At 41.2% G+C, this 16,832-nt stretch overlaps 1 protein-coding gene across 2 annotated transcripts in view; it reads left to right on the plus strand.

Moving 5' to 3' along the window:
- The window catches only part of LOC127357639 (solute carrier family 45 member 4), a 56,407-nt gene that overhangs the window by 9,141 nt on the left and 30,434 nt on the right, over nucleotides 1–16,832 (plus strand). For both annotated transcript variants that reach the window (XM_051389970.1, XM_051389971.1), the window contains exon 3: nucleotides 10,074–11,365. In XM_051389970.1, the coding sequence (XP_051245930.1) occupies nucleotides 11,050–11,365 (316 nt within the window). In that variant the 5' untranslated portion in view covers nucleotides 10,074–11,049. The remainder of the gene's footprint in view (nucleotides 1–10,073; nucleotides 11,366–16,832) is intronic.

The following is a 16,832-nucleotide window of genomic DNA, read 5'->3' on the forward strand; positions in this document are numbered from 1 at the left end:
TGTCTCCTGTTTGGCTTGCTTCTCCCTTGTGGGTAAAGGCCTCAGGGGGGACACGCACGCACACACGCACACACACACACACACACACACACACACACACACACACACACACATACACACACACAGAGACAGACAGGATGCAAGTGGGGGGTTCAGTAATGTGATGTTGGGTAGGGGGTACTGTATTCAGAGGGAGCACAAATTTGTGTGTGTGTGTGCGTGTGTGCGTGTGTGCGTGTGTGCGTGTGTGAGACACACAGCCAGTAACGTGACTCTAGTGTAGAAGTAGGCCAAGGCTGCTGTCAGCAGCTTGTCAAAACCTCACTGTACCCAGCTTCAAACATTCAGACCTGCAGGAGTTAACACAGCTTTTTCACATTAGGAGTCTGTGATAATTATTTGTTAGCATGCTAGTTGTGAAAGGGGAAAAAAAAAACCTTCTAGATCAGATTACTAAACTAAAAAACCAAAAAAATGAAACTGAATTTAGGAGACACTAGACACTGTACTGACATTAACTGTCTAGACAGGCTCAGATCAGCAGGCAGTGGATTAAAATAACACTGTGTATATGTTTGTGTGGCCTCAGTATCCACAGACAGGACGGTCTGTTGTTGCTCACCAATGAATAATGATGTATAACAAATTGTAAATGCTACGTTCTATAAAGCTCTGGTCACGTCCACCCCGTCTGGACAGGGGCTTTGTTCTGCTTTTGCACAGAGATGCTATTTTTGCTTGAGCCTGAAACCTTGTGGAAGCTTAATGTAGCAAGAAAATAAGCAAACTGGCTAAAAGATCAAGAACATCTAGCTGATACAACACACAGCAGAGTCATCTCCTCTCCTGCCCAATAACCTTTTCTAATGTTATGCTAGCATATCAAACACATGTCTTGAACCTGTTTTGTTGCACCACAAAAATAGACCTGAGCTCCCATTTTGGGCCTCTGACCTCTTGACCCACAAGAAGGCTTCAGGTGACATAACAGACCTGAACCATAACGCGGCAGTTGTCATACAGTCGCCATAAAAGCTACGTCAAGTAGCAGTAAATATGGATCTGAATGCTAGCTCTGATGAGGATGAAAACTCATCAATAATACACATAAAATGGGTCACTGACTTATATTTAGTAGCCCGCAGTGAAAATAAAATGAGTTGTAGAGCAAAGACAACCAATGGATGGTCTTGGTGTCATTTCCTCATTTTTATGTGTGATACATTTTGTGTTTAGTAAAGTTTTCTTTAAAGATTCTAAAGATTCATCAGTTAGCTTATAACTGGTTTACACAAAAGATCCGTGCACCTCTTTAATGTTATGGTAAAAAGCTATCCTTGCTACTAACATTGTTTGTGGTGGTTAATAAGCTAAGGCTGCAATCACGCACTACTGGAAGAGAAAAGCCTGTGATGTTTCATTTAATCTGTCATTTGCATTTGCGAATTAGTCGGGATAGCTGTGACCAGGTTGAATTTGACTGTCATGTAAATACTGCAGGTCTACTATTCCCCTTAGCTTCTATAGTTGCTTTATGGTAGATTGACTCGTTAAACTTGATCAACCCGTCAGCAGCTCAGTTGATCTCAAGCGACACCAGCCTCTCAGAAACAGTGTTCTTGTCATTTCATCAGCCGCGATGGCTGAAGGTTGAGCGAAGACACTTAACTTCTATTTCGAGAGGAGGCAGCTGTGAGGTTCAGGTGAGGTTGAGATTGGAGATTAATTTAGAGCTGTTAGGGCCTCAGCGGGATTAAAAACCAAAGGGGAGGCTCTTATAAATGTTTTAATATGTACATGCATGTGTGGGTTTGTGAGTGAGTGCACGAATGTGAACAGCAGGTATGTTACGTCATGGTCACACCAGCCAGTATAGTGATATAAGGCCTGTGTTATGAGTAAGGGATTTGTCATTGACGTTTGTGCACGTTGGTACACATGTGCCCCCCCCCATGCTCTCTGCACTGCAGCAGCACTGCACCATAATGCACACATCCAATCTCTATTTACCTCTCTTGCCCCCCCTCTCTCTCGTCCTAGTGCTTATCCCTCCCATCTGCTTCCCAACGCTGGGAATATGGTTATTTTGCATGGGAATATGACTGACAGCATGGGAATGTTGTGTTTGTGTTGCTTTGCAGGGCATGCTGTGTGTTTTACGTGTTTCTCTGTGGGTGTAGATGTCCTGAAACTGTCTTCTGGGCTGCCAGATAGGTGTGTGTGTGTGTGTTTGTGTATGAGACGGGGAGTGACTGTCTCAGCCAGAAAGACAACACAAGACTGAACATCTGTCTGTGACATTTAGTTCTTTAGCTCACACACTGGCACGCATTAAATTTTAAACCCACATCCTTTGCCTGCCAACAGAGGTGTGTCTGTGATTTTGACAGGCATCAGTTGTCTTTCTTCTCTGCTCAGAACATTTTACTTTTTATCAGCTGACATGTCCAGTTAAAAAGGTGTGTTCAGACGTTATGTTGTATCTGTAAAAAGTGGCTACAGAAATTAAATTTTGTTAAATTAAACTACTTTTTATAAAACCTCCAACTGTTTATCTGTGCTGTGTTTTAATGTCAGAGTACATTGAAGCATTAAACTGCATACATTTCAATGAAGACTGGTAAAATTGTGGTTCTCTAAAATGTTTTACCAGTGTACTTGTATATATAAATACTTAAAACTGACTGGAAAAGTCGATAGCAGCTGGACAAAATAATCTGATATCAGTTTCTCCAGGAAGTTACGATCCAAAAATAAACGCAAATTTAGTTCCTTGCAAAAAAAAAGCCCCAAAACATTGCAACACGTGTCGCAGTTTTTAGAATATCTGCCATGAAATCTGACATTTTAAGCTGCAAAAATCACCAAAACAGTGAGCAAAATCCTGGAGAGACTGTGACATATTGCAGTTTTCTCTCACACACACATATATATTTTTTGAGAGTAAACGCTCTATCATGAAATGAAAGGCAGCGTCTTGTTACTCCAGACTGAACTAGCCCTGAACAATAATAGAGGGCCGACTTATAGCTCTCAGCACCAATTTATAAAACCAGATTAAATTATTTCCGGTCTTTTGTACCTCTGATGCGAAGCCGTCTGTTCCACCTGAAGGGATTTCTTGGATTTCACAGGCGTTTTCAAGCCCACAAATACTTGCAAATTGATCCAAATAAAGCATCAGATCTGGTCATTGATCTTGAAACTGTATTCTAGTGTCTCTCTCTCACAGAAACAAAATACTCCTCTCTTCATTTTCATTCACTGTCTGTTGCCTTTTCTTTTCTCACACATACACAAAGATGCACACAAACATCCATAGGCCACCACAGCAGTATGTGAACTTGATCCTGAGGTCTTCTATATCCAGCTCTGTATGGGTCAGTGCTGTTTGTGCGTCATGTTTGCAGAGTGTTCCCATACCTCGCCGGTGTGTGACACCAAAACTCATGTCCAGATAAAAGCTGCTGGAATAGTGATGGTGTTTTTTAGAAGTCAGATGGTAAACAAACATACATACAAACATCTAGGAGGCGGCACCTAAAGATTCAATTAAATTCACAATGAAAATTTTTACATTTGCAAAAGTGGAACCACCAGTTGTTTGAGTTAAATGCACATATGTGTGAATGTATGTATGAAATGTTCTGCTAATAACAAAAGATTAGTTTAATGACGTTGTGAAGAAGCGTGTGATCATGGGAGTGGGAGATCTGTTGTGCCTCAGGCATAAATAGTTCACAGACGAGGTCATATTAAAGTGTTAATCACGTTATGTTTAGTGACGTTCGCCAACTTCTTTCCTCACTGTCTGACTTATCCTGTGTTTACCTAGAGGTTATAGCAACTAGAGGAAAGTAGGAAACACGCCATTATATTGAATTTAATTACAAATTTCTCTGCGGTTGAACATTGTCGGGATACATTTGGGATAATGTGAATACGGAACTCAACAAAATATATCAAATTTGTAGACATTTGAGTGCAGAAATGTTACATATTATACATTTTTAATGATCAAAATTGTCAATTTTCTGTTCATTGACTGATTGATTAACTCACCAAAAACAATCATGGTTACGATTACGTGAATAAAACTACTTTGCTGCATCATTTTTGACAGAAAACTCACAACTCTAAGTCCACTTAATGAGTTCTCTCTGTTGCCATAAACTGCACATGTTCAACTTTAAACATCTACTTCTGCTCTGTATCACACAGTCGTCAGATGTGATAGGGTTGAGCGCTCCAGAACCACTGAGTAAGTGGGCCTTGAGTTGTGATTGTTTTGTCAGCTGCTGTTTCCAAGGTCAGGAATGAACTGTCGAGCTCTATTTTGGCTTGGGTCAAACAAAGATCTGTGACATGTTTTTAAAAAAAAAAACTAACTATAACTTTAACTGCTGTAACGATATCACAAACTGGTTCATGGTGTTCGGTGGACTTAAAACAAGTCAGCGGTTTAGTGTGTTCCTCTTCTTGATTTTGATAATTGATTCAAGTTTTTAAATGGTTAATTAACTTTTTTTAAGCTAAAACATCCAAACTTCTCTGGTTCTTGCTTCTTCAGTGTGAATATTGGCTAGTTTTTGTGGTGTTCTGTGATTGCATTTTAGGGTTTTGTATTGTTGGTCATAGTTTAAATATGTTGACTGGCTCTGGGAATTAGTAATGGCCATTTTTCACTATTTTCTGAAGGTTTATGAACGATTCATTAAGATAACTGACAGATAAACTGATCACAAAATCACTTAACTTCCAGTGGAGCTTCAAAGCTAAACAGAAGTGTATGTTGTTGGAGATAATGACAGAAATAATAAAAGAAAAAAAAAACAAACAGATTTTTAGTCGACTACTCCTTTAAGGTATAGGCCTATTTTTCACTATTTTCTGAAAGTTTATGAATGATTAATTAAGATAATTGACTTTTGATTACGAAATCAGTTTTTACGTGCAGCATTAAACAGCCAAACATGATCATTTCAACCAATAAATTCCTAAATTCACTTCTTTCAGTGGAGCTTTAAAGCCAAACAGAAGAGTATGTGGCTTTGTTGTTGGAGATAATGACACAAATAATAAAAGTAAAAAGATTTTCAAAGTTTATCTTGGACTCTTTAGCCTTGATTGACAGGTATGTTTGGCTTTCATTTCTTGTTGCCACTTTACCCGTCCCTCCTCAGCTTCACCCTGTTGCCCAAATAAGTACTTGTTGGCTTTAGATAACACACAAGATGGCAGTGAGCAGAAAACCAGACCACAGAAATGAATGTCGCCTAAGGTAACCAGAAGAGTTACACAAGAGCACAAAGACCACGCCAAGCATTTTACAATGCAAGTGGCTGCCTATTTACACATTGATGCCGTGTTTCATACGTGATCAGGCTTGCAGCAGACGTGAGACTGTTTTCTCATGTTACCTGTAACATGTAAGAGAGGCAGAGAGAGGGCCACAGAAGCAGAAGAAGAAGCAGAGAAATGGAGAGGGTAGATGAAGTGAGAAAGACAGAGCTTGCCCTGATTTCATGCCGGTGTCCCAGGTAATCTGGTCTGTGGCACAAGAATAAACACTCACTAAAATAGACCTGGGTTATGTGTGTTCGCAGAATCAGAAAGCTTGTCAGTGTGTTGATCTGTGAGACACAAGAAGCGTCAACCCTTAATTTGACTGCGACCTTGGACATTCTAGGCATCTATTTTCCCTCCGTCCGCTTTCCTCTCGTCTTCTGTCCGTGTCCCCTCCATCGGAGGATAACAAATAATAATGTTTTACCTTTTTTGGCAAATATGTTACTTTATTTGACTGTTTTCAAGCTGTCTTCTCACTGTCCTGCTTTCCTTTTTTTTGTCTTTCTTTCTTCTCCCTCTGCTTCAACCGCATCCTCTCCTTCTCCCTCACTTTACCCTCCCTCTCTCCCTCCCTCGCCCTCACGTGAGACTGTTCGTTGTTAATGCTGGCTCCCAGAAAACCTGAAGTGAAATTCAATATAAGCTGAGCTCATGTTACGGACACACACATGCGCGCGCACACACACACACACACACACACACACACACACACACAGAGACAATAGGACAACTGACCGGTGCTTCATGTATACAGACCTATGATCAGATAGCATTCACACTGGTTTGTGTGAGTGTTTTGTAGGACTGAGAATTACAGATGCAGGCTAGATAGTGCTGTCAGCTGAGAGAAAGAGATGCATGCATGGAAAGCAGCACCTTCACTGTCTTTGTTTTTTTCTTTGACCTTTTATTTTCTTTCTTTAAAAATCACACACAACTATTAGTTACATATTCTAAGCACAGATCCACGTATTCACACACATACAAGAGCCACAAAAATATATCTGAACTCACACTTGATTGCACTTAAACCTTCAAAACGGCCTCAAAATGAAACCTTTCACTGTCAGATCAGACGAACGAATCGCTCCTTGTTCAACCTGTGTTTCATCTTTGTTTGCACCTTGACAGGCTTGTGCTGTTTATCATTTCTTTGGCTTATTGAATCATCTGGCTCATTACGCTTAGCAGGTGTCGACTCAACTCAACACACTCGACTACTGATGCTGTTGTGTAGTGAAATATGTTAAAAGTCATGTGGTAATGCAGTTGAGGGATTGCATCACCACATGGGTGTAGCATCAGTGTTGTCACCGAAAAATTACAGTTAGGCTTACCACGCCAAAATGTTGGTGGTTACTGGAGCCAGAAACCTCAGTGGAATATGTTTGGTTGAGACAGCTGTCAGCCAAACATCAAGCAAGCAAAAATGCCAAACACTCCTAGTTTCAGCTTACGTCAGTCAGACAAAACAGAGATGTGAATGTGATAATTTTCACCATTTTCTGACGTTTTATGGACTAAACAGCTTCTCCACAAATCAATTAATTGATAATGAAAACAATGTTTTGTTGCTGCCCTAATTATTATGTAGTTATGATGTAAGTTTGACACTAAAATGAATGTTAAACGTATGGTATTTTATGGAATTTTATTCATTTTTGCATATTTAAACTCACATTTAAGTTACAGCTGATCGTTTTTCATGTTAACCATCACATTAATGTGTGTACCATTGCGTTGCAAACCAAGACCATAATTTCAGCATCTCCACCCTGTTTGGACATTCCCATCATCCCTAACCTAATCATAACTTATGTTCTCATCACACTGTAATATTAAATTATGGAGACCGCCGCTTCACTAGATCTAAACATTTTGTTGTTGTTGCCGCTGTTGTTGTTGTTGTGATTGTTGTTGTTGTTGATGGAACATTGTGGCCCATCTTGCCCTCACATCATGTTCTTTCCCTGACAGTGGAGGCTGTGGCGTTCTGTACCCCTAATTTGAACAAAATTTAGAAGATAATACGCATGTATTTGTATACTGCATGTGTGTGTGTCTGTTAAAGGAGAGGGGCTGTTATGTAATCTGCTGCAGTGTGTGAGGTCAGGTGGGGAGGGGGCTGTGTGTGTGTGTGTGTGTGTGTGTGTGTGTGTGTGTGTGTGTGTGTGTGTGTGTGTGTGTGTGTGTGTGTGTGTGTGTGTGTGTGTGTGTGTGTGTGTGTGTGTGTGTGTGTGTAAAATATTCATGACCATCTTGAGTGCATCGTGAATGTTAATGTAGACATGTGAGAGCACTGAAAATGGAGAGGAGAGATGAACCAGGGAAAGTAAGAACTGGGTGGAGAGACAAGTATTTTTGAGGGCTTTCGTCTGTCTGTCTCTACCTCTGTCTATTTCATCCTTCCATCCAAACTCTCTGTCTTTCTTCCCACCTGCTCAAACCTTCCTTCCACCCTCCCTTCTCTCCTTTCCTCACCTCTCTTGCACCCCCCCTCCATCTCTCTCATTTTGTTTTCTTTCTCAGTCTGCCCATAAGAGGCTTGATGAGGGTCTTAGCACTTTGTGTGTGTGTGTGTGTGTGTGTGTGTGTGTGTGTGTGTGTGTGTGTGTGTGTGTGTGTGTGTGTGTGTGTGTGTTTTCACGTGGCAAGCATTAGTGTGTGTTGGGTGTGTGGCAGAAACGTGCTGTCTCCATGGGTTATAATCCAGTGGCCTGCTGCACACAAAAACACACACTTTGGAATTTAACTCTGTGGGAAATCGTATTGAAAATCCATGCAGTCTGTTTTCCTCTCTCTGTATGAGGCGTGTTATTAGCTGAAGGTCTTCATGTCTTATTCTCCTTTCTTTTTCCTTTTTTTTTCTGTCCGCATATCTCTCATTTCTTCTCACCACACACACGAGCCCTCTGTCTGTGTGCTTTCATCCTCCCCGTCCAGTTTCAAAGATTGTCCGAGTGTCTGTGAGGATGAATCATGTGCTCAAACCAATTACGCTGTTTAAAAATGAACTCTTTTCATAGGGAAGAGCACATGTGTGTATGTGTGTGTATGTGTGTGAATTGCGGATTTTGAGATACAGTTACTCTTTTACCCTTATGGTTTCTGCTCAGGCAGATAGTTTTGATTGAATTTGTTCAGGTTTTGAGTTATTGGTCTTTGACATTTCTGCAGACGTGGGACCAAGTCATTCTTTTGCAAGTCACAAGTAAATCTTAAGTCTTTGCACTTAAGACTGTGAAGTCCTGAGTCAAATCCCAGGTTCCTAAACATGTCCTAATGCGCTCTTCACCCAATGTAATGCCATTATCACAACAGGCTATCTCCTTCAACGTCATTGGATGCTGTTGGTTTGGTTTAAACAAAGTGGATCAGGGGAATTAAGTGTCGACTTGCTGGGAATGAATAACTATTAATTACCATTAAGGTAAGTTGATTCAGGAAATGAAGGGAAAGTAATTAATTGATACTTCTTTGGTTTAGGGGGAAAGTATCAAGTGTTTTCAAGTCAGAAGTCCAGATGACGTCACGAGTCATTGGTGTTAAAGTTGAGTTGCAAATCTTGCAAGATTTTGTCAAGTCATCAAAAGTCATCAAATTTGTGATTCAAGTCTGGTTTGAATCCAGGTCATGTGACTCGAGCCTCACATTTGCATTTCTGCCTCCAGTCCAATACAATAAATGTGACTTGAATTTTGTTTGTGGTTGTCACAGGCTTTAAAAAGCAACATCTATATCCAGAAATAATGACTCCATTTCCACAGATTATCCACGCAGCTTAATGTCAAATGTTTTAGTATTTCCAATGAAAACTGTTCACAGTGTAACCAGGACGTTGTTTCTGGAAAAAGAAAAGTTGCTGTTGAAGTTTTAAAAAGCTTTTAACTGAACACTGCAAACATAATTCCTCTCACCTGTATTGTATCTCAGTGGAGGCAAATATTTCAAAACTCTCTGCATGGAGAGATATCGCAAGAGGTGAGAAATATGATCCTTTTCACACACAAAAGCAAGAAAAACGATGCCAAAAAATTACTTTCTACTGCTTGTGACTCCCGTGCATGGCAAACTAGTCTTTGTACAGGTGGAGTTCAGAAATTAACTGTCCATTTAAAAAACTGTGGGGGGAAAAAAAGCCTTTTCAAATGTGTTAATAAAAAAAAAAAAAAAAATAGAGAGAATTTGATACAGTATGCTAAATATGTGCATAAATACAGACACGTAATGGCATGAAAAACACACACAAGGCTTGGACTGGAAGCTATTCTGGATGGCAGAATATTCCAAGCTTGGCAGTCTTCCTCAGGCAAAACACCCACAGACATTGTTTGATTATAGAAGCACAATTGTCAGTTGTCCTTTTTCTAGCATCTACGTGTATCAACTCTTCAGAAAAGCAGCAATCACATCCTTGGCTGCTGTACCTTCGCCACTTATTTTCTTCTTCTTGTGTCAATTAATGCACGTTAAATGAGGTGTTGCTCTGCTTCCACCTCGTATGTTCACGTTGACACACACCTGAGCTCTTGGCATAACAGGAAAAACACAGTATTACTTTCAAACAATATATGTTTGAAAGTTAAGTTGCTGTTTCTAACTCTGGTGTTTTTTTTTCTCTTCCTCTCCTCCATGCTCACCTCTCTTCCTGACCAATGGAACGGCTGCGTCGTGGCTCTGTGCCTCCCCCCACCACACCTGCTGTTGGTTTTTTTTTCCTACAGACTGATCAGCCAATCGATGGGGATTTTCAGAGGAGCTCCGCTAACCTTCGCCACCTGCCCTCCTCCTCCTCCTCCTCCCCCCCCCCCCCCCGCGACCTCTTCTTCGCCCCCCACCCACTCCATCCAGCCCTCTATAAACAAAATGACTCTGGAACTCACCGAATGGTCTTCTATATGGATTTTTACAGCTTGTAATAGACAGTAAGAAAAAAAGAGGTAGAAACCTCAATGACAAAAAAGCCATAAACATACACCACACACACACACACACACACACACACACACACACACACACACACACACACACACACACACACAAATACACACATACACACACACACAAACATATACACAAACACACCTGACACACGCACAGAAAGAAGCTAATGCACAAACTCACTCTTGGAATGTACCGCTCACTCTTCCTGTGAAAATTCAACTGCTTCCGTTGCTTTTCGGGATTTTCTACAAGCCTTTGGAAAACTGATTTTTGACTCTGGGGGGAATCAAAGGAGGATTAAAACTTATTGAATTTGAAGCTGCAGTGTTTTTGGAGGACAACTTGTTTAGAGGACAACTGATTGCTGATTGTTTTTGCTCATTTATTTAGTGTCCATAGTCTTTTTCATTTGAGCAGTTTTAGATTAGATTGTATTACCTTACATGCTGGGACACTATTAGTGTTTTTTTGTGTTAACACCCTTAACTGCTGATTACTCTTTTAAAGCAGTAAATAGATGTAACTACTACATAAGCAAGCCAGCAAGTTACTACCACAGGTTGCAGTTTGTAGCTTGTAAAGATTCTAATGAGATTTCTTCCATGAAGTCACAAGTCGTTTTAAAGTAACTACAAGTAACTTGATACAAATAGTTTTGTGGAATCAGGGAAGTTGTTGTTTTAATCTCACAGATAAATTGTTCTCAGATCAGTCAGGGTGTTAAAGGGGGCCTGCGCTTGATTTCTCATCGCGTGCATGCCCTCCGCCATGCCTCCCCAGAACACAGAGGCTGACGCCATGCAGGTCGGATCTGTGGTGGGTGGGGTTAACGCCAAAAACTCCACGACATCAGGCACGGATGAGGAGAAAGGAGGAGCAGCAGGTGAGACGGATGGAACGGGAAATGGAGGAGTGGCAGGAGGAGGCCGAGCACGCGAGGAGTTGGCGAGCGAGGGATCGATCGAAGGCATCTCCGTGAAGAGATGGGTGATGCATGGGGCCGTGATGTTTGGCCGGGAGTTCTGCTACGCCATGGAGACGGCGCTGGTGACTCCGGTGTTGCTGCAAATAGGTGAGTAAAGAGTCAACACACACATATTCACAGCATATGTTCTGTATTTTTATGCATATTTCAATATGCAGAATATACAAACAATATACATTATTTTATATATATATATATATATATATATATATATATATATATATATATATATATATATTTCTGTGTTTAGTCTGTAGACTGTCAAGAAATAGTAAAAAATATCACCACTACCTGGAGCCCAAGTTGACTTCAAAGGTCTAATTTTGTCTGAAAGTCAAAAAGAATATTAAAGATATTCCAATCATTATTATTATATAAAAAAAGGGAAAAGTAGCAAAACCAGTATCTAAAACCATTAAGTTTAGTAAGAATAAGACGTCTTATTCAGAATATGAACACTGCATCCACGTTAAGAGAGATAAGCAGTGAGTAGTAGTACTGTAGTAGTGAGTTTGTTTTTTGTCCTCACGTTGTTCTGGCATTTAAAAAGACACCTTGGCAGCTAGATGTATTCCACCTCCTGTTCACCTTGTTCGGATGGACTTCCACTGGATCTGCCAGGAGATTAGCTAGCTTGCACTCACAGAAATACACACACACACACACACACACACACACACACACACACACACACACACACACACACACACACATAAACACATTGAGTGTATACTGTCATTTGCACCCAGCGACGGCCTTTGAGATTTGGCCAAGTCCAATTTCGTCTGGAGTACACTGGAGCCCTTAGGGGAGACTGAGAGGGTGTGAAGAGTGGAGGAGGGAGGAAGAAGGGGAAGAACATGGGGGAGAAAGGGAGGCAGAGGGAGGGAGATAAAAGGCTACAGCCGTAACCTTGTTTATAATTCAAAGTCACTTCCCATGCTACCCCCCTTTACTCTCTCTTGCTTCCTTTTCTCTCCAAATCTCTCCTCCCCCCCTCAGTGGCGTAGTGTGATCTTCTAGCTTACATAACCAAGGCAACATGAGTGGCAGGTCGTTCTGTGGCCACCGTGACTCCTGGCTGGCTCTCCCAGGATGAGCCGCCACAGGGAACCAGGCTTTGAAACACTCGCTTCCAATTTTCTGTTATTTCGAAAGGACAGTACCGAGATCTGCCAAGTTTTGCGAGTTAAACATTTTTTAGCTCAATGCAGAAGAGTGCTGTGCTGTAATTGCATTGTCTGTACTTTTATTCATAATTACTGTAACCCAGGTCTCATGTGGTAGTGTCAGAGCAGGGCAGTTGCTGCATGTTTTTGTTCTATTTTTGGCCATGATTTAGTTGCCCTAACCTATTTTTGTAGATCAGGATGTGTCTGAGCCCCTCTTAGAAGATTTTTGAACCAATGGGAGACACAACTGGAGCAGATTAGTCTGCTGAAATAAATAAAACTAAAGCAGACACAGATTTTGGTGTCAAGTTGTGTGTGATTCATCACTGATATGGAGAGTTAATCCAGTCATGTCAGGCTAATTGACTGCTGTTCAATCTGACCTTTCATGCTGATCATAGGTTGAGAGGATTGCCTTCTTTCCAGATGAATATAAAGTAGATTGCACTCAGTAGAGCACAGACCTCTAAAAACATCGTGGCTGACACACCAGTGCAACGGTGTTTGAATTCCAGAAAAATTGGCTGTATATAAGGGAGTACACACGTTTACATGACTGTGCCTGAATTGTGACGCGATTTCAGGGAAGTTGTTCTGATTGCAGCCATTGTTAAGCATGAAACAGGTCAATCAGGCCCGCATTCGTCATGGGAACAGATTTATTCCCATTTAAGGCTGTGAAACAACAAACATTGACATAGCCAACTTCTGAAGGCAATATCAGTTAGTTGCTAACTTGAGAGTGGCGAGAGTGAACCAAAACAGTACAACTGTGGACTGTAAAAACCAAAACAATGAGCTGAAAGAAGCTAAAAGGCTCCGTAGAGATGAGGGGAGCTGCAGAGTCGGGTTAGGATCATACAAGAGAATCGGCTAGTCATTTGATTTATTGGTAAAATAAGAATATTGATTAGAGCAGGTTTAAAAATCCCCTCCAGACATGTGACATATATACCACCACATCAATTCCTCAGAAAGCATCTACACCTTCTACCTCATTAATATTCCAGTTTATGAATATGCAAGTTTTTCCTGCTGGACATAAGATGGTCCTACTTCACTATAAAGTCCATTCTCAGTGTATGTGCACTGGTGGCCTCAAGTTTCTACATCACACACATATTTTTGGGTGGAGGGGGACTTTAAGGTAATGTTAAGGTTTGCTCCCAGTGGCGGTTTGGAAAACTTTTACTTCTTGTCTTGAACAACATTTGAATGACTTTCCAGTTCTTGTAATGCACCCATGATGAACTCACTAGGTTGTTTTTTGTGAATCCACTTATAAGTTATATGTCTTGTATAATGTGAAGCCACACCCACTGCATTTCCCCGCCCCCACCTCTTCACCCAATCATGACCAACTGTTACACAAAGGTTGGTTTTGTGCAGATTGTTGCAGACAAACAAACAGGCACAGAGAGATGAAAACAAGCCCCCCTCCACTCCAATTCCGTGGGCAGAGGTCCAAGTTTTGGTATAACAAATATCAACCCCCCCCCCACCAACTCCATGCGGTTAATGCGGCATGCACGCTCGAGACTGACTGTAGCGACTGGAATTAGCTGGATAGCTGGTAAGCTGGCTGGTTGGCCCGCCCTGAGTGAGACCATTGTGTGTGTAACCCCCACAACATTGGGGTCAGAGAAAAAGAGTGTATGTGTCAGTGTGTGTGTGTGTGTGTGTGTGTGTGTGTGCAGCAGACACAGTTTGGTCAAGGAGCCCATATTTACACAACCCAGAGAAAGGATAAGAAACTTCTACCTTACAAGGTCTTGTGTGGAGAGCATGCAGAGCTTGTTTCTGTTCTGTCTCTGAGCTCCTGGCAGCAGTCACTCATACTAGGACACAGGCTTTTTTTCTCCTTATATGCAAGGACATACGTAAAGACTGTCGGAGCTGCCTCTCCTTCAGACATATTCTGCCAATGCTCTTAGTAAGACCATCAGCTAATGACTTAATGCAGCTGAAAGAGAGTGAGAGAGAGAGATTGAGTCAATGATGAGAACTAGATTAGGAGAGATGATAATGGGTGAAAGGAAGGAGAGAAAAAGAGAAGGAGAAAAGGTCATCTTGTGGAACGAGGAGGAGGAGAGGAGGTGATGAGTGCAGACGGTGCGTTCTGGCAAGGTTTTTTTGGTTAGGAGCTCGATGTAATAACAAGCTTTCTTAGAAGTGAGCTCTAAGTGATACAGAGAAAGCTGTTAAAGCATCGTGATACTCATCGAACTGTCAACACAAATATCTTTATCTCCATCTAATATATTCATGCTTGGTTGTAGCAGCTCCATATTAACAGGAATAGAGGGAAGAAGGTTACAGTTAGGAAATTCAGTAGCCTCAGATTAGGGATGTTATGAGAAATTGGCCTTTATGCAAGTAAAATACTAAAATTAATTAAACCTCTAATTACTTAACCTTGATTCTGGTTGAAAGCGTTTTACGTAATGGGCAATTTCTTTCACTTGTTTGAAGAAAAAAAGACCTTCAGGGATGAATAATAGACAAAAACTACAAAATAAAGTGGGTTTTTTTGTTCATCAAAAGTAAAAGATTCTCTTTTAGAAAATTTGATAAGACACAGATGATTTATTTGGCAAAAGCTTTGCTGTATTTGTTTGCCCTCTGCTAGAGAGGGCAGATCTCTAAGATAACACTCACTTTCTTGTTTGTTTTTAACTACATAGAGTGAGTCTGGTTGGGAATCAGGGCAGAGCAGTCCGAAGGTGGCCCAAAGGGCAGTTTTTCACCATTAGCCTCGTTTATTCCTAATCTGTTTATTTGTTTGACTAACTAGCTGTGCACACAACAATAGCTACAGTATGCCACCAATGTTGAACCCAAAGCAGTCCCGGACTGGCAGCACTGCAACATTGTTATCCTTCTTTGGAGGCCGTCTTGGCTTTACTAAAGCAGATTAGTACAATCCAAGAGGAAATGTCCTTCTATTCATTCAGGTTCTGTGGCTGAAAGCCTCAGCTCACTGTATTAGTGTCTTGACCTTTACTTTATTTGATTTCTTTGGGTAAACCGTCCACTGTTTCACTGTTAGACACACCAAACAGCAATAACGAGTGAATCACCTCCAGCTTCCGATGCATCTTGTCTCATGATCAGTGTACTTACCAGACAATCGCCTGAACAGTAATCCCACTAATTAAATACGTGGCGTGATGTGTGAAATAGCAGCTCAGCTTTTTTCCCCCGAAACAAAATGCTTTAGCATATTTAGCTGTCCTAATTTCAGGCAAGGCGGTCCACCTCCGCAATGAAAACACTGCAGGAAACACTGAAGTTTGAACAAAAGTGCCTGTCATGTATTTGATCCACCAGAAACACAACAGGAGCTTTTCCAGGTCCTATTTTATAATTTAGCAGCAATTTGGTAGCATGATAGCACGCAGCACAGCGAACCACTGGCATTCTGTACACAGCGTCTGAGAATTTCAAAATAATAGCCCAGTATGCTTGATTAATATAATGAAAAATGTCATCTGTTATGCCGTAGCTACACTGATTTCCCTCTGTAGCACCCTACCAGTGTTACCTGGTTGTTATTGTAATTTAACATTAATGACTCAACTGACTTTCACACTTCACAGTTTTTAGCTACGTGCTAATTTATGCAGTATTTTACTAAATTTAGCATCCTCTGTTGCTACATGTTGCATGTATTTATTGTGCAAAACAGCTTGATCTTGCATTGTTTATGCTAGCATGCCAGGTGAGCCTAATCCACTGAGTGATCCTATCATGTTAGCCAGTCTAATCTAGCAGATGACCTTGCAGACAGAGTAGGGTTATATAAATGACTGGCTTGATGTCACACAGTGACTAATCACCATAATCTGACCCAGTAATTCATGGGACGCAGTAGGTGGAGAGATGGATAAAATGTTGCATGTGTGAAGGTAGCTCCAAGGGGCAGATGAAATGCAGTACGTGGGGAAAGAAAATAACATCTGTAGCTAGGTGAGAAACAGGAGCCACTGACAGTGTGAATTGTATTTTTTGCCAACAGATGAGGCCTTTTAACCACAATCTTCAGTCCTCATTTATATTTTTACACTTCTGCCTGTGCCTCCAGAGAGAGAGAGAGAGAGAGAGAGAGAGAGAGAGAGAGAGAGAGAGAGAGAGAGAGACCAGTCTAGTCCGTTATTTAAAGCCTTCCTATTCATAGCTCTTTATATAATCGCTGTTCATTAATGTTATCACTGTACACACGGAGACACAAAAGAGGTTCTGGCAGCTTTATTTGCCAAAATCACCAGCGTGGCATGGCAGGGTTATCGGTGTAATACCGAGGCAGTGACAGCATCACCGGTATGTGATGATTGATGCAAGTGGTTCCCAAGCTGTGGTCCGTGGACCATGAGGGGGGTCGC

Source organism: Dicentrarchus labrax, unplaced genomic scaffold, assembly GCF_905237075.1.
Source record: "Dicentrarchus labrax unplaced genomic scaffold, dlabrax2021, whole genome shotgun sequence".
Lineage (NCBI taxonomy): Eukaryota > Metazoa > Chordata > Actinopteri > Moronidae > Dicentrarchus > Dicentrarchus labrax.